The sequence below is a fragment of the Phyllopteryx taeniolatus genome, chromosome 11 (genome assembly GCF_024500385.1).
Source record: "Phyllopteryx taeniolatus isolate TA_2022b chromosome 11, UOR_Ptae_1.2, whole genome shotgun sequence".
NCBI classification, from domain to species: domain Eukaryota; kingdom Metazoa; phylum Chordata; class Actinopteri; order Syngnathiformes; family Syngnathidae; genus Phyllopteryx; species Phyllopteryx taeniolatus.
In genome coordinates, this window is record NC_084512.1 from 22,765,498 (window position 1) to 22,790,517 (window position 25,020).

The 25,020-nt window shown below is 41.7% G+C and overlaps 1 protein-coding gene across 3 annotated transcripts; it reads left to right on the forward strand.

Annotated features, from left to right (window-relative positions):
• Positions 1–332: 332 nt before the first annotated feature.
• On the forward strand, positions 333–24,999 carry slka (STE20-like kinase a). Of its 3 annotated transcripts, XM_061788994.1 has the most exons (20): positions 333–999; positions 6,211–6,375; positions 10,098–10,146; positions 10,601–10,750; positions 12,144–12,216; positions 12,773–12,967; positions 13,369–13,450; positions 13,594–13,725; positions 13,809–14,852; positions 15,221–15,351; positions 15,657–15,780; positions 16,630–16,809; positions 17,785–17,877; positions 18,848–18,919; positions 20,608–20,737; positions 20,914–21,038; positions 21,299–21,493; positions 21,959–22,084; positions 23,311–23,424; positions 23,883–24,999. In XM_061788994.1, exons 1-20 carry the CDS (start codon positions 850–852, stop codon positions 24,027–24,029), a joined length of 3,477 nt encoding a protein of 1,158 aa, XP_061644978.1. In that variant the 5' UTR covers positions 333–849; the 3' UTR covers positions 24,030–24,999. The 3 variants fall into 3 exon arrangements, with proteins under 3 accessions (XP_061644978.1, XP_061644979.1, XP_061644980.1); XM_061788995.1 differs by lacking the exon at positions 18,848–18,919 and having other exon boundaries at positions 335–999; XM_061788996.1 differs by lacking the exons at positions 17,785–17,877; positions 18,848–18,919 and having other exon boundaries at positions 340–999.
• Positions 25,000–25,020: the final 21 nt, after the last annotated feature.

Sequence of the window (25,020 nt, forward strand, 5' to 3'; positions counted from 1 at the left end):
TCCGTTACATTATCGCTTAACTCTATAGGTTCTAACCACAGGTTTTTATGTTCCCAACAACAGAGAAAAATAAATAAAACTTTATTCCTCCTTGTGACGTCAGCAACTAAACTTCAACGCGTGTTGGAGGTGGGGGGGTTCTACACAGGAAACTCACAGGGCTAATCTACCATCAAGTTAGCAAATGTTACGCCACTGTACAACGGAAATATGTAAAAATTTAAATAAAGTTTTTATGGGCGGAGGGGGGGGGGATTCGGGTGACTGTTGTTAACTAGCTTAAGCAACACAAGGAAAACACAGCAGAAAGTAAAGAAGAAAAAAAGAAAACTATCACAGTTGTAATAATACGTGGTCGTACTTTGCACCTTTATTGTGAATGCTCGTGACGGAAATGACAACCCCGACGTGAGCTAACTTGACGACAGCTCGCCAAGTTGAGCGTGTGGTCAGCTAGCCGAAGCCGAAGAAGAGGGCGCGGGGCTTCTTGCATCGCCTTCGTCTGCCATTTCCGCGGTGACGTTCAATGAAGGCGCGTCGACGCTTTGGTTGAGTATGCTCGTCACCGGCTTGGTCCTCTCTTTCCAAGCCGTTTCGAACAAACAGCACCAAGGAGGAGGGGAGCTTTCTTCGCGCAACGGTCAACTCCTCCTCCGTCGTTTCGGGCTTGAGACGACTCGAGGTGCCCCGGAATGGAAGTTGCAATTTGACAGCGCCACCGGAGCTTAAATGACATTTCCCCGATATTTAGCTTCTCGAGCTCCGCGACACTAGCGGAAATCAACGAGGCATCACCAACAACCGTAGTAACACACCACTCCTCCTTTAAAAAAAAAAAAAAAAAAAAAAATGTCCTTTTTCAATTTTCGCAAGATTTTCAAGCTAGGGCCCGACAGGAAGAAGAAGCAGTACGAGCACGTCCACCGAGACGTCAACCCCGAGGAGATTTGGGACATCATCGGGGATCTCGGAGATGGAGCCTTCGGCAAAGTCTACAAGGTAGTTATCAGGACGCCTTGACGTTATTAGGTAACCGTCCTCCATAGAGGCTCCGTAGCGGCTCTGTTATGACACACGCTTGCCAAGTAAGAACACGTGAAGATGACAGCTGCCGTGATCACACACTCACTAGCGGTGCTCGGAAGAGGAGCCAAAACAATTGCACTCAACTAAGAGTAATGTTACTTTAGAATAATAGGAATCATGTAAAAGTAATCACTAGAGAGAAAGTAAATAGTGGAAAAAGGGACTCAAGTATTGAGTAAGTGGTGGTGGTGTAAATTGTGGTTAATTTTTTTAATCACTGCATGAACGACAAATGTAAAACATGAATGTGCAACTTCAGCTATTTCCCAACAATATTCTGTAACAATAATAAATTAAAGGCCATCAAAATTTCAAATGTTCCACTGTTTTATGCATAACAAAATGAGTGCGTGACCTGGTTTAAGTTTGTCATCCATGCGGTTTGTCGATTGAATTAAACGCCAAAACGCTTTCAAAACAGGTGGATTTGAAATCGCCCATGTTGTGACATAGTTTCACCAAGTCATGTCAAGTACTGTAATTTCTTGTGTATGCTGTGCATGAATAAATAAAAAAAATTGTCAAAAATCAATAGTGCGCATTATACATGGGTATAGGGGAAAATGGAAAAAGCTTTCACATTTTATAAATGTATCCCGCCATCTAGAGGTTATTAAAAAGCTGAACACTTTAATTACAATATGCCACCGCCACCTAGAGGTTATGAGAAAGGTGTAGCCTACAATTTCATTCCAATATTACAGGGGTAGTATTACAGCATATATGTACAATTGTGCTCATAGGTTTATATTCCCTGGCAGAATTTGAGTATTTGTTGTTTTTTTTAATACGACTGACGACGGAACAACAACGATCATTAATTTAATTATCGCTATGTTTTGTTTAATGATAATACCTTTATGAAATGCTTGACAGTTTAATTTGAATCCCATTAAAATAAGATTAAATGTGTTTTGCCTGACCCTTCATGTTTTCTTTAAATAATTGTGCCCATCTCACAAATTCTGACTGGGAATCAAACATATGAGCACAACTGTGTTTTCTCATTTACTAAATAAATGTAGGGCTGTGAATTTCAAAATAAGAGCAAGTAAATAAGAATTACGTGTTCAAATAAAGTGCTAAACTTCAGAATTATTCTTGGAAAAAACTAACAGAATACAGATAATACTTCATGTTTTGATCATATGGGTAGAAGCAAAATCATGCATTGTAAAAAAATGCATTACACATTGGTAGAAGGATTTTCCAGAATTTTGAGGTCAACTTTGGGGGTGCATATTATACATGGGTGTGCATTATATACAAGAAATTGCGGTCCCTGCCCTCTTCGTGGTTGCACCACATCTGCTCATCTCAGGGGAAAAAAGGCCGAGTGACAACGTGGCTCCTGCAAAGCTTAAACTTTACATCACCTGCCAAAGTCAGAGGAGCTGAGGAATAAATGGCTTCAATTTGTAGGAATTTCTTAGCATTTTGTAACCACAATTGTGCTGGGCTCAAGCCCATTTAATGGAGGACGACTTTGTACACAAGTTTTCACACACTGCTGGAAGTGCATTTCGTGTTTTTGAGCAAGCGACTCGGCTACTGCTGCCAAGTTATTAAAATACACAAAGCATTTTACAAGAATACTTAACTGTATTTATAATGTGTGACGTAACTGGATTAAATAGCGAGGCTTGTGGTCATTGTCGGCCAAGTGTACGCTAACGATGAATGCCGCGCACCGATTTGGTTGAAGTGATTGAATATTAGCGCAGGACCAACCTCTCAAAATAATCTTTTATTTTCACCCACCTGCCCTCTGTTGTGGTTTGGGAGTCGTTGATCACGTTCCCTATTGCTGGGCGAACAATCCAACACTTGGTGAATTTTGCTTCACAGTGATAGTAAGACCCCGCATCGAAGGATCCGTCGCTATGAACACTTGTCCGCCGAGATATCGCCAACGGCCAATCATAGCAAAACTGTTTTCCGTATTTGGATTCAGAAGATGAGTGATCCAGTGAGCGCAAATCTTATTTACCTGTGGAATATTAATGATAAATCAATCTGTTTCAAATGTCAGATGAAAAAAAATCCTACTAGAATAGTTTCAAAAAGGACATTTTGGGCCTTTTCAACTCAAATTATCATGGAAATCCGATAAAGGACATCAGAGATTATACAAATAAAATTTAAAAAATGATGGCATGGGACCTTTTAAATATTTATGAAAATATACAAGTATAAAATAAGTTAGTAATAAATTAAGTCAAATTCAGACATTACAAATGGACTTAAATTAGCGCACTAGGCTCCCCAGTCAGAGATTACATACCAAAACCGCAATGTGTTTTCTCATGTTCAAAGTAGAGTTCTTGTACTGTAGGCTGAAATGTTACAATTTTTTTAGGCAGGCACAGATAACCGCACGTCATCCATTTTATAGACCGCTTAACCTCGCTCGGGTCACAGGTGAGCTGTAGCCTATCTATAGATGTAGATCCCAACTCTTTTTCATGTAAATGAGTACCTTTGAAAACTTTGCTTCTGTATTCGGCCGCAGCAATGAGACTGTGCGGTCATGTGACTGCCGGGCTCCGTTCGATTGGTCAAATGAATTCTTAATTCAGAAGTACTAGTGGTGATACAACTAGTATTTTTTATACATACAATTTCAATTAACACGATGACTTACAAATTGTGAAGAGCTTTGTTACGCACATGATGATTTGCCGATGTGTCAAACCGCCACAGTGTAGCGCCAACTAATGGCAAGGAGGACTTAATTCGATGTCAGATATTTTTGCCATTAGTACCGATGGCTGGTATCGGCAGCATTCACGAGTCCCTTATTTATCTCGGAATTACGCGTTACTATCGTTAACATTGGCCAAATATCATGGTCATATTGCGAATTACTCAGATTCCAGGTATTGATAGCGAAAGGATCTGAGAACCCAGCTTAAATGCAATAGAACTGTGGCCTTGACGTAAACCGCGCCTATGTTTGAAATTTGCTATCAAACAAGTTTAATGGGGTTATTGCTTAAGTTCCATAGCAATTAACCCTGAAGGTAGATCACTTAATACAGTGTTTACAATACTAAACATAACCCACGTTGTCTGCATGGATGTCAGCGAGTAAACCACTATACCATCAGAGAAGGCAATTTTTCTTGATTCTCGTTTTATTTAATGCAGTACTGTAGTCTGATCTGGAGGGCTTTCTCCCTTGTGCCCCTTTCGGCGTCAGTGCAGGAGTTCTTCCTGGAACTCTCCTGATTAAATAATACTGCTAATTGTCCAGAAATGTCCATTTGCCAGTTTGCAGTTCCTCATTAGCTGAGTAAGTTGCTACGATGAAAGCCAGGAGTCTGTCAACGGCTCTATAGATACTAAAGTTATCTGCACATCGCAGAGGAACAAAGAATAACGGTCGTATCACAATATAATAATTTATATATTGAAACAACAATGCAATTGTGTTAGACTGTGTTTTCTGCATTATCTAACCTGCATTTTCATCTTATTGGTTGTGCTTTTGTGAAGCTTTGATTATTTTATTTATTTATATTGGTAACTTAACTAAAAAACGTAATATAGTGCCCATTGCAAATGGCCGAGCCAAGTGCAGACCCAGGCCAAAGTTGTTTCCTAAAGACGCGCATGAAGGGCGCTGACATGCAGTAGTCGCCACAGACCGCTCATACCGTTCGCATTGGTGCGATTCAGATTGCTTGAAATATGAGAGCCAAAAATTGACACTGACGTCAGGGCATGCAGAGGGAAAGAGACGGGGTGTGTGTCAGGTTAGCGCTATGTAAACATAGGATCAGTTGTTCTAATCCTAACACTCCTTCCTTCCCTCTTTTTCCCTTTTACTCTCTCACGTTGGTTCTGAGTTCATCAGGATTTAAAGTTGGCCTTTTTTTTTTTTCTAATTGATGAGACATTTTTCCATAAATGCACAAATGCCAAATGTCACGGCTGACTAAAGTAACGGGGGAAAAAAACAGGAGGATGGGAGGAAAAACCAGCGTGAGGAAGTGAGCGAACGTCAGTGAGAGTGGGTCAGATGATAAGCTTTGCTGACAATAGTTTGACATGTTATTGGCTCTGTGGGTCATTTCTGTAGCAGCAGTGGCCACACCCATGGCTGGATCTACACTGCGTTGTTCAAGTGTCACAATTGAGATGTTTTGCACTCAAGTGGCACAATTTAGATGTGCGTCATGGCAGCGTGAATAGAACAAACCTCATGGAATTGGAAATTTCCACAGAAGACCTTTTTCAAATGTGGATTAAAATCTGATGCATATATTTGGCAATGCAAGTGCCGCACGGATCGGATAGTCCCGTCCGTCAATGTGAGTTTGATGTAATCAAAATAAACAGATTTAATTCCAGCGTCTGCCCAAACGACACAAAACCTTAAAAGGAACTACCACTGTAATCTAAACTACGGCGAACGCACAGTACGTTTAATGTGATGTAAATATCGCCGGCCTAATATCAATAAAACATACCGATGTGCTTGCTAAAAAAATTTTTTGTTTTGTTTTGGTTTTTTCTATGTAGATTGTCAGTCATCCAGGTCAGGGTAATCCACAAAGGCTGAATCGAAGCAACTGGACTCTTGTTGGTTGAATAGAATTTGTTTTTATTTGTTTATTTTTTATATTTTCCAAAAAAATTACAAATTACTTGGGCAATTGTGCTATTAGGCTAACGCTATATGATATTGGTGGCAAATGTGGAGGTTACCCTCATTTTAAATTGTGGTGGAAGAGTCAGCCTAGGCCAACTTAATGCTATTTAACATGATTATTTATGTATTATTGTTTATTTTCATGTTGCTACTGCCCAGTTATTCAGTTGCATTTCTGCAACACAGCCAAAGCGGATAAATCCAGCCCTTATAATTAAGAAGTCTTTGAAATCTCTTATATTTGGAGATATAATCCTGCTGGGGAATTGCTTGCTGCCTTTCTTAATCTCAAATGCATTCATATTTATTGCTGTGATACAAACTACCTTGATATGGATTATTGTTAAGGATGTCCCACCACAATAACCACTGGTAGCCTAGCTAGAAATAATTGAAAATGCATCGTTTTGTGTGACGTCTGTGTCAAAGTAATAACTAATGTGACAATGGTGCATTGTTACCTGCAGGCTCAGAACAAGGAGAACGGGACCCTTGCCGCCGCCAAGGTTATCGACACGAAGACGGAGGACGAACTGGAGGACTACATGGTCGAAATTGACATCCTGGCCTCCTGCGACCACCATCACATTGTCAAACTGCTGGACGCATTCTATTTTGAGGGGAAACTATGGGTAGGTAATATGTTGCTGTGTTGATTCAAAGCCGAGGAGACTTAGGGAATGGAGCACTCGCGCATAGAGAGGTCAGTTTAGCACAACCCATTAGTTGGGCAGTTCAATATCTCATTTAAGTGCATTTTTTTTTCCCACTTTCACCTACTTTTGGGCAGTGAAAAACGCTCATGTGACACCATTATGTGTTACGGTTTAGTGTAACAATAAGCACCAGCAGAGGAAGAAAAGGAAATCTTGAGCCACAAAAAGTGTGAGACCAGAAGTCACCCACTGTATTAAAAACATCACGCCTTTGCTTTCCTGCACAGATAAGTCTTGCTCCAGAAAATGGGTGGGGGAGGTGCTATTGCTAATCGCCGCTTCTTAAACCTTTAATGGAAACGCTAATCAGCGTAGCACAGTTTGAATCAGCCTAAGGAAGAGCTTTATTATATCTTGTAGCGATCTTTATGAGCACTTAAAGACCATCTGTTTGAATGGCAAAGGCCAAGTAGAGTTTATCATCACACTTTCACAGGCATGTAGACCATTAGGTGTTCAGTCATCAATTTAGCACTTTAACTTAATGATCTAATTTATAGTTATCATGCTATACTGTAAAAGCTAATACAAATGGATATAGCGCTTTTATTATTAGGGTCAGGTGTATAGACAGTTTTAAGTATTTTTTTTGTAAACACCCTAAAGAAGGTTTCAGTTCTGGGTGCTGGTATAAATACAGAACTGCCAATTTGGGGCAAAATACGGCTATTAAGTCGCAGGAAAAGGCCAAAGCCACAAGTAGAACCGTGAAAAGAACAACAGGGAAACTATAAACCGGAATTTACACAAAGCAAGTGACTGCTAATGCAAGCTGCTAGCTAGGTGGCTAGCCGCCAACATGCCGTCACTTCTTATCAATTGTGGTGTTGTGTTATTTTAACTTAATATATTAGTAGTTAACTTTTTTCCAACACTTACGCTTGTGTGACAGTTAATGTAAAAAAAAAAAAAAAAAAAAAAACTTTTACGACCATGAAGAATAATAGCAGAAATAAATTTTTTAGCAGGAATTAAACTAGCTAGTTGCTTTTTTTGTTCAAATGTTTTCGATCAAATCCCTAAGTTGGCAAGACGACAGTTTTGTAAAGTGGCTCCTGTCTGTTCCCAGTCATGTTGTTAGTGTAAGCAGGACATGTCAGCATGCGAGCTAACTACGGAAGCTAAAAATCGATCTAAGAAGAAGTCCTGACATCCTGACAAACTTCAATCGCCCAGCCCTAATTAAGAATGTTAAAATGTTACTAAAATAATTCCCCATACAGACTGGTAATGGTTTTATGAAGATGAGAGTCTTCACCCTCGAACTGATTTTCATTATTATTTAAACTACAACAAATTGTATTAAAGTCCCTGTGCTGTTTTAGTACACACTCAGCAAATCTCACGCTGTGCGGGACAGGCCGAGAGGCCCTTCGGCAATTACGTCTTGGCAGTCGGTTTCATGTGACCCGTCCCTGGGGCACGGGCCACATTCACTGCTGAGATAATGGCGCCGTTTCGGACGCCGGAGAAAGTGCCCGTAAATAATTCAGAGCTACACGGCAGGTTGGCCCAACGGGGCTTGTCTTTAACTAGCCTGATGAATGTATAACTGCACGTGCGTTCGTATGTGTTGTTGTGGAAGTTGTTATTACACAATTTGTGGGGGGAAATGGTGGTTTGGTGTTCCTGCAGGATGTTGAAATTAACGTGAGGTTATACATTTAACTGATGTTAACACCAGTACGATTCAAAAGGAAGTAGATCACAAGCAAAGCAGTTATCATGTTGAATGAGAACAAACACCTGGCTCTCTCTCTTTGTGTCCATCCTTGAATAGAGGACAGTGTTCGGTAGTAGGTTGGATTGATTTTTATCTCTCACCTGACACCACGCACGGGCTTCTATAATGGATGGGCAAGAGCACATTGTGTGCATTTCATCATACACAGTATGAAATATTAGCAATAGAAGTAGGTCAGGTTCCCTAATAATGTTCAGATAAAAGCAAGTTGTGCTTTTACTTGCATGCAGTAAAATCCTGTGTCGTATCTGACGTTGTGATTAACAAGATGACGATGTTGGCGGCGCGGTGAAGTAGTAGACTGCCTCACAGGTCTGAGCTTGGGGGTCCGGACTTCCTTTGCTGGTTCCTTTTGTGCTGGCGTGTGAATGTGAGTAAATGGTTAGACAAGGGCGTGCAAAATCCTCTCGGACCCTCCCCACCCCGGTCACCAGCTCTTCCAGCTCCTTCCCTCAGGTAGGCGCTACCGATCAATGCAAACTAGAACTAGTAGACATTCCAACAGCTTCTTCCCTCTTGCAATCAACTTCTTAAACAGCTAACCTATAATTCCATTACAACAAGCTGGCAATTTTTTGACTTGAGTTCGTTGTCACATTTCTGTGGGGCCAATTATGTATTACTCGTGCACTCGCTGTAGTTGTCTCGCCATGCTGCACTATTTGCATATACTGGCCACTCATGACAGAGTAGCATCTGCTCCATTTGCACACTGATTGAGGAGTATCTGTAACATTTGCACAACCATTGTCCCAGATTATCGCACTACTCGTCACTTTAAACCGCATAGACCCCTTGAAGTCTCAGCGCCCTTTGCACAATGGTCATTGCACCGGACTATTGCGATATTAGTCATTCGAACTGCTCTAAGTGCTAGAGGACTCTGCATCTTTTTGCACAATTGTTTTTTGTCAATGACTTTATGTCTCCAAAGTGTTCTGTAAATTGACTGTCTGTTGTACTAGAGCGGCTCCAACTACCGGAGAAAAATTCCTTGTGTGTTTTGGACATACTTGGCAATTAAAGATGATTCTGATTCTGATTCTGATTACCATTTTCAAATGGCAATCAAAGATTTAAAAAAATGAACACAAAAAACGCAATCCCAGAATTTTCAGTATTTCAAATTTAGGTATGAGTCAAAGGAAATCATAGGTGACCCCGAAGTTTGGTAATAAGCATTGTATGGATGTAATGTATGTCACCAATTACAATAACGCTTCAAACAATTTGTCCTGAATATAATATGGCTAATGGATCGTGGTCTTGATGGTCTTTTTTGTGGCAGCTAACAAGCTAATGGATCTTCACTGATGCTTGCTACTAAACAAACACCACCAGTTAAGTATTAAGTTTTTTTTTTGTTAAATTAAAAAAACAAATACCAAAAGAACGTTTTCATTTTTTAAATATTTTCAATTGCCACTTGGCTGTGGAAAGAACAAATACAGTTTTTTGTCCATTGTGCCCTGTGATTGGCTGCCGACCAGTCCAGGATGTACCCTGCCTCTTGCCCAAAGTCAGGTGGGATAGGCTCACCCTCGACAAAAATGAGAACAAGCGCTATAGAAATAGAAGGGAGATGAGGAATTCAGCAAAATGTATCATGGAATGTCAGATTTGAGGCATTTCACTTTCAGCACGTTTCCTTGCTACATTCCGAGGAACAGCCACCATTGCATTGAAATGATTTCTGTGTCAGCGCTGATTCAACAGTTAAACTAAAAGTCTGTTGATAATTCGCTCCAATTGATTAGCTTCTTGGAACGCAGCCTAATCGATGATGTTTTTCCTTTTAAAGGTCATTCTGTCCAACGCATAATAAAGACTTCATTTTGAAGCACATCATTTTAAACGTGTCCCACAAGATGTTTTATTGTTCTTCTCTGCGCAGATCCTGATTGAGTTCTGTGCGGGCGGTGCAGTGGACGCCATCATGCTGGGTAAGTCCCTCATTCACCATGAAGTTCTGTTCAACTCTTTTTTTTTTTTTTTTTTTTTTTAAATGCACTGTGGGTTTTTTCCTCTCCTTTCTCTGGTTAAAGAGGCCATTCCAGGCCAGCATGTAATTATTGTAGCTCTGGTTTCAAGGAGTAGTAGTCTCACCCTTTTTTTATGAAGCATGAATAAAAACATCTCTACTCTCTGTGAATGGGTGTCCTTTTCCATAGAAAAGCAGCCATTAATTCTCTCTGCTGTTGAACGCATAGCCACTCTGACTCCCCTTGAACACTAAACTTTTCCTCTCATACAAGTGAGTTTTGTTCTCCCGTTGCTATGGGTTACCATCACAGCTGATGTTTACTTACTTACTGGCCAAAACGCACGCTGTGACATAACGCAGAATAATGTGAAAGAAAATGTGACTCACAAATTGTCATCCGCGTTCTTTTGTAGAACTGGAGAGGCCTCTGACTGAACCTCAGATCCGTGTGGTGTGTAAGCAGACCCTGGAGGCCTTGGTCTACCTGCACGAGAACAAGATCATCCACAGAGACCTGAAAGCTGGCAACATTCTCCTTTCCCTGGAGGGAGAAGTGAAACTTGGTAATCAAAAATATACTTGACACAATACTTCATACTTGACAAAAGAAAGTGGCAAAAGAGCTGGCGCAAGAGACGGGCTTCACCCTGGACTGGTCTCCTGTAATGCAGACAAACAACCGTTTACTCTTATACCCACCTATGGACAATTTAGTGTCTTCACAGAAACTCATACACGTTTTTAGGATGTGAGAGGAAGTCAAAAGTACCTACAGAAGTCCGGGGTGACATGGAACCTTTTATCAAAATGTAAAAAATAACAAAAATCATGATGTTTGCAAAAATATATCTCTGTAAATGTCTTGTACTCTTTTGTGACTTGTGTAACTTCCAGCAAAAACAAACAAAATGAAGTCTCAACTCAATATTTGTTCAAGGTATGAATAATCTTGGACTTAACTGTATACTGTGCGTATACCATCAGTGGTTGGCAGAAAAGTGTCAACACAAATTGATGAACCAAACATCAACCCCAGTAGAAATGTTCTTTGCGTCGGGTGTTCATTGTTCATCACCAAATGAGAAGGATTATTCATCCTGGACGCGATCGCTCCTCTTAACGCAAAGCTCAAGTCTAAGATGCTCAGCAGAAATACAGCGTAGAACAAAAGCAGATTAGTTGTTGTCTTTTGCGGCTTGTGTCCTGGGTGGCCACTTAGAAGCCTCCTACTGAGTCACTTTAAAGGCTTAAGGGGATAATTAGTTAAGTCAATTTTTGGGCTTCCATCAGCGCCGCGGCGCCCAGTTGAGCCGTGTGATTTTGACAAGTGCACGCTGCATAGCGCCGAGTTGACACAAGCGGCTGACTCATGTGGTGCTTTTTTTATTTTTTTTTCCCCTTCAAAGAGAATGTTTGGCATTCAAAAAATAGAAGACAATTTAAGTCTCATAAGGTGACTGATACATTTTATTCAGCGCACTCATCTCTTGCTGCTGCCTCCCAAAGCAATTCAAAAGAAAGCGATTAGTCAACGTCACGCTCTAAACGTCATTGAAGTAGTTACGTTGACTGGTCGACTAGTCTGTACAACCACTACAATACGTCAGATTGTTAGTGTAATATTCCAAATCTATTCATGGTTTTCCTGTAGCACCCATCCTGCATGATTCATGCTCCGTAGGCAGAAGTTCAGATGGCAGTCTGGCACGCAATAATTATCAAGCAGCCTGAAGGGAATTCATGATATATGTTTGCTTCTTTGCAGTGCGTACATAGTGCATGTGAGGCGAGAAAAACTATAGTGTCGAGTGACTAATAGCTTTGGGCATTCCTTTTCGATTATTATCTAAAGCTGTGTTTAGGATGCATAAAAAGTCACTGAAAATAAAGCTTTGACATTGCGCCTTGGTCGAGTGAATAGAGAGAGGATTTATGAATTCATTTCCTCATTTTCAGCGGACTTCGGGGTTTCTGCTAAAAACACGAAGACGTTACAGAGAAGAGATTCTTTCATTGGAACGCCGTACTGGTGAGTCACTCGGCCTGAATACAAAAGGGTATTCAACCCTTTCTATCTGATCGCTGTCGAAGCAGCGTGACAGCATCGGTTTTCTGTGTGCTATCACAAAAGTTGTCGGAAAATAAAGGACGAGGGGGAACCCTGAATGCACTTGAGTGTTGGATGACCTCAGCTTTAATTACAGGCCGGTGTTCAAATTCCCAGACACATGCCCAGTCATTTTCCTTACCAAAAGAATTGCTGTTGAGGTATTAGCAACCAATCAAATAAGTCCTCCAGTCCAAGTGGTGCTTAACCTCCCTCAAATAAATGCTTCCCTTCTCCTGTCAGATATTAGTGTTACAGTAGACTTTGACGTGATTGCTCCACTGTTGTGTCCACACTAGGCTACCTAATCTTTATTTTGTTTGAACTACTACATTAATATAGCAGTAATATGGTTTAATATTTCAATACATTAATAATAAGGCCTCTTGCGTCCCTTACTGAGTATATAAACACACCCAAGCAGAATTATTTGCAGAAGAAATTGTAATTGCCAATCCACTCATTTGTCGCTGTGCAGGATGGCGCCAGAAGTGGTGATGTGCGAGACGTCCAAGGACCGCCCGTACGACTACAAGGCGGACATCTGGTCCCTCGGGGTGACCCTGATTGAGCTGGCGCAGATCGAGCCGCCAAATCATGAGATGAATCCCATGAGAGTGCTGCTGAAAATAGCCAAGTCCGAGCCGCCCACGCTCATGCAACCCTCCCGCTGGTGAGATGTTGTGCCGGTGTTGAGGGATAGCTTGTCTGTTTATTGTTGGGGCTGAGAGGGTAGAATAAAATTCATAAATATACAGATTATTGTAATACAGAGAGACTATAAAAAATACCATACAGCAATACTCACAGGCATATATTTACTGTTCTGTGGGAACAACGACTTAGAAGAGGTAAGTTCTCTACTTATTCTTGCTATTCATGACGATGAAGGCTTGCAACTCTACATTCGGGCTTACCTGTATGCAGTAAAAATGTCACTTCAAAATCTGCGATATAGCGGGGGCACGGACAATGAATTGCGATATAGCGGAGGTTAACTAATTATTTAATGCTGAACAGCCAGTGAGGGGAAATGTCTTGATACATGCCTAACATGCCCAAAATGCATTGCAGGACACCAGAATTCAACGACTTCCTCCGCAGAGCACTTGACAAGAATGTGGACAACCGGTGGGGCCCGTTGCAGCTTCTACAGGTGGGCCGCCATCCTCCCGTCATTGCCTTCAGCTGGCATATCTCTGGACTACTCGCTATTTAGCTGATAGTAATGGGCGGATCTGCTCACAGATCAGTAAACAGCTTTATAATTAAATTTCTTGCATCTCTCTATCCTGGCAGCATCCATTTGTCGCCAGCGTCACAAACAGCAAACCTCTGCGAGAGCTCATCGCAGAAGCGAAGGCTGAAGTCACAGAGGAGATTGAGGACAGCAAAGAAGAAGAAGAGGAGGAAGAGCCTGATACACCTGTGGTACTAACTAACTACCAGTTTATGTGACTTGACTCACTGATAGTGTGATTTGTAACGTTTTCTGTGTTTTGGTTTTGGTTCAGGCCGCTCCTGGACACAAGCGAGCCCCGTCAGAAGTGAGTATGGCAAGCTCAGAGGAAGACAAAGTTCCGCCAACTTCATCCACGCTGGAGTCTGTGACAGAAAAGACAGAGGCTGAGCCGGCTGAAGACGGGACCAGTGATAAGCTCTCCGATGAAGGTCTCGGAGCAAGTGAGCCTGAAAAGACGGAAGAGGAAAAACTCAACGAGGTGCCCGAGACCAGTAATGAAGACGCAGCCTCTGGGCTGATGGAGCCCGCCTCACCAGAGCCTACGGAGCCCAAGGGCCAAGCTGATGAAATTCCTGCTGAGCAGACTGCTTTGGAGGAAGACATTATAGATGGAGTGCAGACAGCGGAAGAAACGGAGACGCGGGGAAAAAAAATAAACGACTCTCCACAAGTGTTAGAACTTGAAAAAGAGCCTGAAGAGGTGACCAAAGAAGATGAGTCAAATGAGCAATTTATTGGATCTGCAGAATCAGAAGAGCCACTTGAGGATGCGCGTGCCAAACCAGAGTCTGCATCAGAGGTACAGGTCGAACAAGTGACTAAGCCAGACGAAATGCTTCAGCATGAACTGACCGATATGGCCAACGGCACAGATGTTATTATTGAGGTTGGAGGTCATGCAGGAGCACACACAGTGGGAGACACAGAAACGGAGTTGAGTAGGGACGAGTCTCTTCCGGAAAAGCCTGAGAAGAAGACTTTTGAGTCACCTGATCAGCACTCACAGACCATTGATGAGGTCAAACCTTCAAATGGAGTGTGTGATGACACTATCAACACCTCGGAGGATGCGGGGCCAGCGCTCCTGACTAAGGAAGACGACGAAGCGACGCTTGCAGAAGAGGGTACAATCCATAGTGAAACTGACTCTGAGACGAAGGCGGAGCAGGGAAGTCCCGCTGTGAGCCAGCAGGATCTGGAGAAGGACTCTGACTCTGGAAGCAGCTCGGCTGCCGACAGCGGCAGCCTGGACCTCAATCTGTCAATCTCCAGCTTCCTATCAAAGAGCAAAGAGGGCGGGTCAGTGTCTGTACAGGTGGGTTCATTTGACCTTCTCTTCTAACATGCTAACAAATATCAGCACTTAATCATCCATCCATCCCTTTTCTATAACCGCTTATCCGGTTCAGGATCAGAGGTAACCAGATTTAGTCAAATCATAAGACAAACTCACATTTATTCCTATTGGCAAAATAGTTTTCAGTTAAACTAGATACATGTTTTTGGACTCTGCAAAGTAGCCAGATTATTCTGAGGAGAAACCTATGCAAGCATAGGGAGATCATGCCGACTCATCGCAGAAATCATAGAAAGCCCTGAGCAGAGATTCGTACCCGCAACCCCCCTTGCTGTGAGGCAGCGCCGGGCTGGTACTTGACAGCCTAAACATGTTTTACTTCCTAGGAGTCAAAACGGCAGAAGAAGACACTGAAAAAGACGCGCAAGTTCATGGTGGACGGCGTGGAGGTCAGCGTGACGACGTCTAAGATAGTGACTGATGACGACGCCAAGAATGAGGAGATGAGGTTCTTGAGGTGTGTGCCTGGTTCTAATCTCTGCCGCTATACTGACGGTCCTCAAAGGAACATGACCTATTTATCACGCATGCCTTTAAATAGTTCACCACTCAATCCAGATGGGTTATCTGCAACAATTTAAAAAATGTTTTATTTGTTTTACTACACACACCATGATGACACCAGTATATAACAGCAGGTAAATGATGGACTTTACTGTACCATAGATAGGTTTCCGTTGTCAATAGCTAGGGGGGGGGGAGCATTAGCGAGTTCCCTTTGCAGCCCCCTGATGACATCGCGGCATGCTGTGGTTTCCTCAGGCGGCAAGAGCTACGAGAGCTGCGCCTGCTGCAGAAGGAGGAGCAGAGAGCTCAGCAGGAGCTCAGCAACAAGCTGCAGCAGCAGAGAGAGCAGATATTGCGGCGTTTTGAACAGGAAACGACAGTGAGTCACTTCCACCGCAACAATTTTTTTCTTTTTACTTCTTCAGCTCGGCCAAGTGAGCTGCTTTGTTTCATAGTCGCGCTAAATCCAATGGAGCGACTTGTTTGAAAATTGTTGGCACACCATTCTCTGCTATGTAAGGTGTACAGTCGAATCTTTGTAAGTTTGAACACATACATTAGTCAACTTCCTGTTTATATTTCAAAGAAAAATGTGTCAAAAGTGCATCGTAAAATTATTAATTGTATAGGTAATGTTTAATGAACACTTTACACTGTCATGAGTAAAATATAAGTTAACAATATTGAATCTTGTATTTTCAAGCATGGTCATGATTTAGTTTTTTTTTTTTCACAAATTGACACTATGGGTCTGTCCTTACGTCTTATTATTTTTATTTATTAACCAACTTAGAGTGTTGCAAATGGCTTGAGAACAATGATATTAACTTTTGTAAACACTCAACCATCTGAGAAGTGTTGTAAAACTCTTGCGTTATGTCACCTCAAGATTGAAAGTCTGGGCGTTGTAAAAATTGTTAGGTGAGACACATTTGAGTAAGCCTGTTCTGTTAAAACTGGATAGCTGTAATGCTTCGGTGCAAAAGGAAGCAGTCAGTCACGATTGTAAGTGCGTACAGCTCTACTTCCGCATATTAGAATGCTTTGTCAGCTCATCTTTAAATTTATTGCATAACTCATGGCTTTAGAGGACACTTGTAAAGATGGTGTAATGTACCCATAGTCTGCTTTTGTGAAGTATTAAAGTTTTTTTGTCTGGTCGGGGGTTTGGCATGTACATAAACTTTGTTACCGTTTGTCTCATCACATCTAATGTTGACGTATTGAGGCTAAGAAGCGACAGTACGACCAGGAAGTGGAGGGCCTGGAGAAGAAGCAGAAGCAGACCATCGAGCGCTTGGAGGGGGATCACACCAGCCGGCTGCGGGATGAAGCTAAACGCATCAAAGGGGATCAGGACAAGGAGCTCTCCAAGTTCCAGAACATGCTGAAGAACAAGAAGAAAGAGGTATGTGGAGGCCTGCATGGAGGTGTGCTGATTCGCTGGTGGTGCTCGTGGTAGCATGTTGTAAATATGAGACTTGAAATTGTGCATGGCAGCTTCTTGGCAAAGTCATTTCAAGCCTATGGGAGTGGTGCGCCGTGACGGTAGCATATTGCCGTCCTACTCTTAGCCGCTGCATGTTTTGGTATGCATTATTCATCCGCCTCCAGAGCAGTTTAAATGCAAGTTCAAACCAGGTTGCGTAACAGCAGCATCAGCGCTTTGTGAGGTGCGCAAGACATCATCATCATTATCAGCGTTCTCTGGCTTTCAGCTGTTTTATTATTATGCTTTGCCGCCTGGCATTGTGCTTAGTGTTGCCATGGTGATCATGCAATTTCTTTATTGTGGTTCTTTGCTTCTGCCTGCAGCAACAATACGACTGTTGACTATTACCTCTGATAAACAGTGTTGACTCTGTATTTTTTGTTTTTGTAAACTTGAACTGTACTATATTGACCTAACTATGTTTTTGGAATGTGTGATGTGGCTTTGTTCATTGGATGGGTGATTTTGTGAATTTTTTTCCTCTGGTGGTTTGGGGATCATATGGGAATAAGGAGTAACTGACTCATCTTTAATCTATTCTTTTAATATTCAGTCAGCATTGTGCACTTCTGTGTGATGATTCCAGCTCAGTCGCCTGGCTTTTAATGTGTTATTTATATCTATATATAAGATGCAAAACTCTCTCTTATGGCTGACTCGACATTTGCAAAGTATCAAACTCATGACTAATTTATCTGCAACAACTAATTTAGATGGGTGAGCTCTAATGCGGTGGCGGGATGCTGTCATAGCCTCTGCATGTCTTCTACTCTTGAGAGACAACCTTGTCAGATATATATATCTCTATATATATATATATATATATATATATTTTTTTTACATTTTCTTCAAATCAATGAGCAGTTTCTGCCCAAATACAACACTTTCTAGGCAAAACAGGAAGTTGGACAGTCACCTAAACACATGCGAAAAGAGCTCATGAAGCGTTTAAAGGCGGACCTAACGCTTCTTAAGACGTCTGAGGTAAAACACTAACTTCTACTGGTGTCTTCTCTCAATACCTTCCCTGCTTCTCCTCCTGACTTAAACAAAATTATGTCTCGACTCACTCTCCTCACTGCTGGAATTCTTTTACTTGCATTTGAGTGACTTGATTAGGCAATATGGGCCACTCCAGACAGTTAAGGTCATATACCAAGTGGTGGTAAAGAATAAAGATAGTGTTATTTAATAAGTAACATAACATTTTTGACTCTAACTTGGTGTACAGTGAACCTCTTTTCCAGGGGTTCGCTACACTAAGTGCCACTTAAAAAATAGCTCTTCATATAATCAGAATTAAAATACAGTACAATATTGCAGGATTAGGCCATTTGTTAAACGCAATAAATTTGTTTTACGGTTTGGTGACAAAACATTAAAATTTAGAGGTTCGACTATTAAAAAAATACAGCATTTATAAGCAGTTTAGCCTATGAATTGATTCATTACAAGAACATGAAACTAAGTTTTGCGTCTAATTGGTTTATCGCATTATGAACATAATCCAGTATTAATGGTCATTGGTCAAATTCGGTGACTCATTTCACACAAGTCGTTTAAAGTTAAAGTTTTTTTCCATTTAGAAGCTGATATCCACAAATGACAATAACCCACTATAGACCAGAAGCATGGATCTTGTTAACAAAACTCCCCCTTTTTTTTCTTTTCTTTTTTTTGCAAACTGGATTCAAGACACGTGAGCTACTTTAATAGCATGACAGGCAAAAGCTGAGCATTAATAAATGATATGGACTAACATTTATTCCCAACTGTGCTGCGTGTCGCAAATTCAACTATATTCCCAAAGTGGGAATGGGATAGCCTGTTCCACGATGCGTGTGTGTGTGTGTGTGTGTGTGTGTGTGTGTGCGTGTGCGTGCGTGTGTGAAATAGTCAGCCTGCTCCTTGTCCCTGACGAGGGCGAGTGTGCGCTGTGTGCTCTCCTCTGCAGGCGGTCGCCCAGGTTATGATACAGTCTTTTCAGTTGTCCTCATGCGCACTCTTCAATGCTCAGATGCAGGATGTAAGTCCTCCCCCTACTCCCTTCACTCCCTCTTTCTCCTTCTCTCTCTCTCTCTCTCTCTCCAGCCCATACTTAGATGTGTGTAAAGTGACAGCGCAGCGTTTATTCAAACCAAGTAACGTGTAAGCATGGGCTCTGGTGTGTTTGGAGTGACGTCATCGCTGTGTTTTTGTGCAGTGGTTCTTTCCTCTCCTCCACCAGTGTTTTTGTTTTATTTACATTTGGATTGTCGGACAGATGGCGAAGTGGGCCACTTCCGTGTGAGTCCGTGTTTGTCTGCGTTAGGATGACTGACATTGAATTCTGAATGAAAATGTTGCATTGTAGGTACAGCGCTTTCAAGCAGAGGTTTTCCAAAGCGAGATATTGAGACTCACCTGGTAGTCATAATAATGTATTTTCACACATGCAGCGGTACCATGACTTACGAGAGTTTTTTTTCAATTCACGAGCCGCGATACCGCAATGAGGATGCTCGACAGGACTCCAGCCAACTCTGGCTGCCGGTGTCATTCACTAGGCCACGCCCCTTAATGGCAACACGCCCTCTCAAATACAACTCCTACCTCAAAGTGCCCTATGGAAAGTTAAAAAAAAAAAACAACAACAATTGTCCATAGCACCAGTTTCACTGCTTTAGGGTGGAGATGTCTATCAAAATATGCCCCACGACCCGAATTGAGCAGGGAAGACTTCTACTAGCAAATTTTTCTGAATGAGCCCCAATCAGAAGCAGGTATACTAGACAGAAGGGAGGTACTAAATTGTTGTTTTTTTGTTTTGTTTTTTCTCCCTACGCCATCTAATATGTGTGACTCAACCCACCAAACATTTCCCCACATTCACATTTTAATAATCAGCTTTAAAGTGTTTTTGAAAGTGTAGCTAATTTTCCAATGATCTTTTTCATATCTTACTGACTACTGTCGTGCACTTAGGCTGCCACTTGCTTTTTGAAAATAGCAAATATGAAAAAAAAAAAACATTTCTGTTATGTAGATGCACATACAGTATCAAATTGACATATACTGGAGATCTTTTTTTTTTTTCCACAGCTTTAATGTGCTAGCTTGAAAGCTTGAAAATGTATCTTAAAAGTGCCTGAAAATTAACCTTTTTGGTCCTTGATAGGACAAGGAACCATTTTTGGTAACTTGAAGAGAAAATGGACACCACAGGGAGCGTAGAATTGAGGGATTTCTACCAGCCTAGCAAAGTAACATACAAACATGAAATAAAAGAACAGTTTTCAGTTAGTGCATGCATGGACGGGCATGCCAGGGTTAATGTTTAGAGTTTCATTTGCCCGTATAAATTGTTTAGTAAAGAAGTTAATAGTGAAGTAATGAGAGTGAATGCAAATGATGTGTGAGGTTAGACTGTGAAATGTCATTGTAGATGTTGTCTTACATGAACTGGACTTTTCTCTTTCGTCCATTGTGGCTCATGCGTAGTCTCTTGAGTGTCTCCTCTGCTGGTCCCACTCGATGATGTCACATCTAGTGCTTTGTACTGTGGATATAATCCAATTACATCATTCACTTAATGGCAGATGTCTTTTTTCCCCTCTTTCAAACTCTCACCTGTCTCTCCTCCTGTGATCCTCACGTCGTATGGCTACTACTTTTTTGTTGTGTTGTTTTGTTTTTGTTTTGTTAACCCTCTCCTCTATTTTGTGGCTCCCTCAGGAGCAGGAGTTCCTCCAGAAGCAGCAGCAGGAGCTAGACGGGGAGCTTAAGAAGATCATCCAGCAGCATAAAGTGGAGATTGCCACCATTGAGAGGGATTGCCTCAACCATAAGCAACAGCTGATGAGAGGTGGGTCCAGTTGATATCATTACCAGTGGCAAGAACTAGGAAAGTAGAAATACTTTTGTTGCTGTACTTGAATGGATTTTCAGCTATTGTCACTCTTTACATTTGGAAATAGATGTTTGTACGTTCTACTCCTTATGGCAAAATAGGCCACTAAAATACAGCTTCTGTGTCTGCAGCTCGGGAGGCGGCCATGTGGGAGCTGGAGGAGCGCCACCTGCAGGAAAAGCACCAGCAGCTGAAGCAGCAGCTGAAGGACCAGTACTTCCTACAAAGACACCAACTCCTCAAGAGGCACGAGAAGGTGAGCACAAGGGCTACCCCAAACTAGCTTTTTTGAGAGGATGGGCAACCAGTACAAAAAACTTAGCATTTTTATATTTCCTTTGGGCAGTTATAACAAAATGCTAAAGTTTGAAAAATGCAAGCCCCTACCTTAATGTCACTTCATTGCATAATAATGCTTGCTTCCCTAATAATGCTCTACTGATCGGTCGAGCAGGTAGTTAAAATGGTTAAAACTCATCTTCATGGATCCCTTTTTTTTGTTTTCCTCCTCTGCAGGAGATGGAACAGATGCAGCGCTACAACCAGCGTCTGGTCGAGGAGATGAAGAACAAGCAGAACCAAGAGAGGGTCCGCCTGCCCAAGATCCAGCGCAGCGACGGCAAGACTCGCATGGCCATGTTCAAGAAGAGTCTCCGGATCGCCGCCTCGGCCGTCATCACCCCTGAGCAGGAGCGGGACCGCATTAAGCGGGTGGGATCCCTCTTCTTTACCTCAGCATTGTAACACACCGGATGTGTTTGAAATCATTCACTCCCTAATCACGATACAGTGGTACTCGACTTATCAGTGCCATAACCTACTATGAGCTTGGTCGATATTTTGAGGTTTTGTGTTGACTCGTGTGGTCTTTTTTTCTCACCATGATGTCTCTGCTGCCCCATTGAGCATGCCGGCATGTGCGGTTGGGGAGATAGCGAACAGTTCTTCAAAAAAGAGATAGGCATAGGGACCTTTTTGTTGTTGTTCACTATTTCCAAGATGCATGTGGAATACTTTTAGGGCACTATTTAGGGGCTAATTTATCCCCAGTACAAATTTGAACAGCACTATTAAATATCAAACTCACTATATAGTACACCATATAATGGCTAAGGGAGTATTTTCCCAACACAGCCGCTGCTGCCAGAGGAGTCATCCATCTTGTGTGCACTTCAGTTTGCTTTTCAGGAAGAGAAGCGGCAGAAGAACGAGCGTCTCCACCAGCACCAGAAACACGAGAACCAGATGAGAGATCTTCAGCTGCAGTGTGACTCCAACATCAGAGAGCTGCAGCAGCTACAGGTGACCCTCATGTCTTGTCGTTCCAGCTCAATTCAGGGAAAATTGCAGAGACAGAAGGTTAGGTTAGGGTTTCAAAGTAGGGTTTCAAAACAGGGTAAGGGTTTCAAAGTAGGGTTTAAAAACAGGGTAAGGATTTCAAAGTAAGGTTTCAAAACAGGGTAAGGGTTTCAGAACAAGGTTAGGCTTTCAAAGTAAGGTTTCAAAGTAGGGTTTAAAAACAGGGAAAGGGTTTCAAAGTAGGGTTTCAAAATGGTGTTTAAGAACAGGGTAATGGTTTCAAAGTAGGGTTTCAAAACAGGGAAAGGGTTTCAAAGTAGGGTTTCAAAACAGTTAGGGTTTCAAAATGGGGTTAAACAACAGGATAAGGGTTTCAAAGTAGGGTTTCAAAACAGGGTTAGGGTTTCAAAATGGGGTTTAAGAACAGGGTTAGGGTTTCAAAGTAAGGTTTCAAAATGGGGTTTAAGAACAGGGTAAGGGTTTCAAAGCAGGGTTTCAAAACAGGGAAAGGGTTTCAAAATGGGGTTAAAGAACAGGATAAGGGTTTCAAAGTAGGATTTCAAAACAGGGTTAGGGTTTCAAAATGGGGTTTAAGAACAGGGTAAGGGTTTCAAAACAGGGTTAGGGTGTCAAAGTAGGGTTTAAGAACAAGTTAAGGGTTTCAAAACAGGGTTTAAGAATGCGGTAAGGGTTTCAAACAGGGTAAGGGTTTCAAAGTAGGGTTTCGAAACAGGGTTAGGGTTTCAAAATGGGGTTGAAGAACAGGGAAAGGGTTTCAAAGTAGGGTTTCAAAACAGTTAGGGTTTCAAAATGGGGTTAAACAACAGGATAAGGGTTTCAAAGTAGGGTTTCAAAACAGGGGTTAGGGTTTCAAAATGGGGTTTAAGAACAGGGTTAGGGTTTCAAAGTAAGGTTTCAAAGTAGGGTTTCAAAATGGGGTTTAAGAACAGGGTAAGGGTTTCAAAGCAGGGTTTCAAAACAGGGAAAGGGTTTCAAAATGGGGTTAAAGAACAGGATAAGGGTTTCAAAGTAGGATTTCAAAACAGGGTTAGGGTTTCAAAATGGGGTTTAAGAACAGGGTTAGGGTTTCGATGTAGGGTTTCAAAACAGGGCTAGGGTTTCAAAGTAGGGCTTCTAACATAACGTAACGTGCTTGAGGACGGTACAAAATGAATATTAGTGCTGCTAAAGTCTCAACTGATCGCCACGTCTCCTCCATTTTGTTTCAGAATGAGAAATGTCACCTCCTGATCGAGCACGAGACCCAAAAGCTGAAGGAGTTGGATGAGGAGCACTGTCAGGAGATCAAGGAATGGAGAGAGAAGCTCAGACCCAGGAAGAAGGTTTGTCGTACTCCTACGTTTCGCACCCACCCGTGATAAAGAGAGAGACCATATGAATCATTTTCATAGAAATAACCCTCTCATGCACTTTAAATTCAAATGATTCCTTAACGACTGTTCTCACTCACTCGCTGTCAAGAAATGGGAAACTCTTATTACATCACCTTGAGGTAACGAAGTTAAATAGATGAACTCATGAAAATTAGATGGATGTTACAAGAATTATTTCCCTTCATTCAACTGTTTATTTTCACACACACACTGAACAACAACCACAATTTTTTTCATCTAACTTAAGTATGCTAACATAGTGTGAAATGCCATAGAGCGGCCAACGGAAATTAGCATAGATATGGTAATTCCTTCACAATGTGGTACTCCACTGAAGGATTTGGAGTTTCCTCTATTCTCTTCTTCTTTAATCACCTCACGCTCTTGTCCTGTGCCGCCCCCTGCAGGCGCTGGAGGAGGAGTTCACGCGGAAGCTCCAGGAACAGGAGGTCTTCTTCAGAATGAGCGGCGAGTCGGAATGCCTTAACCCCACAGCTCAGAGCCGCGTGTCCAAGTTTTACCCCATCCCGCACGTGCACAACTCCGGCTTGTAGCCATCCCTCAAAAACGGCTACAGTATTGTGCTTAGTTGGGAGAATGCTGTTTTTTCTTTTGTTTATTTGGGGGTTTTTTGAAAGCATGTTCTGATTTTCAAAGGTCGTACAGGTTACATTCGAGTGCCTCCTTTTCTTTTTCAGTTGCATTTTTTTGTTTATTACAGCCCCCACCCTCTGCCACCAATGAGTGTCTCACTCACCATCACTGAACAATGATTTAATTAAGTGGTTGCACCCTGTGATGACTCCTCCATTCATTTCACCACGCGAGTGCCGACGACTTCCTGGAACCCATATATAGAGTGAACGCTGTCAAATGCATATCAAAGGAATGTAAACTGTTGCTGTCAATGTTGCACTTTTTTTTTTTTTCTGTTACATTAGCTGAAAGAATATGCCGTATGAATCGTTTGGATTTTATCATTGTTTGGATTTTATCATCTGCTTTTATGATTATATGACCACTGTCTGTTGTCTAATCATACATTCCTGCTATACACAGATGCTGTAATTCAGGGGTGGGGAGCCTACACCCCAAAAAATGAAACCAATAACTGCACATAATATATAATTTGTTCATCTTAGTTTTTCATGAATATTAAGGCCCTCGTAGGACTTCATAAGAACTCAAGAAAAAAAAAAGCTGCCAGTGATGACTTTTGTTGAATGAAATGGCTGTAATAACTATCATCATCCGCTGTTCTCAAAATGGCCTAAACTTGATTAATTTATACCTTGTCATTTCAGCACTGCTCGAATTCTCATCATGCTAGTAACAAATGCTGGATTTTTATTTGGGTTTAACACCAAACATACATAGTGATATATTTTTTCAGAATTTTAACCCGCGTTTGTAATGTCTCACCACCTCAATGGAAAAAAAAGTATATATGCAGTTCTATTGTCTGATCAAATGCATTGGAAACGTCAATGGACATATTTGTTGTAAATAAAAAGTATTCATGTTTGTGTTGTTGATTTTCAGTAA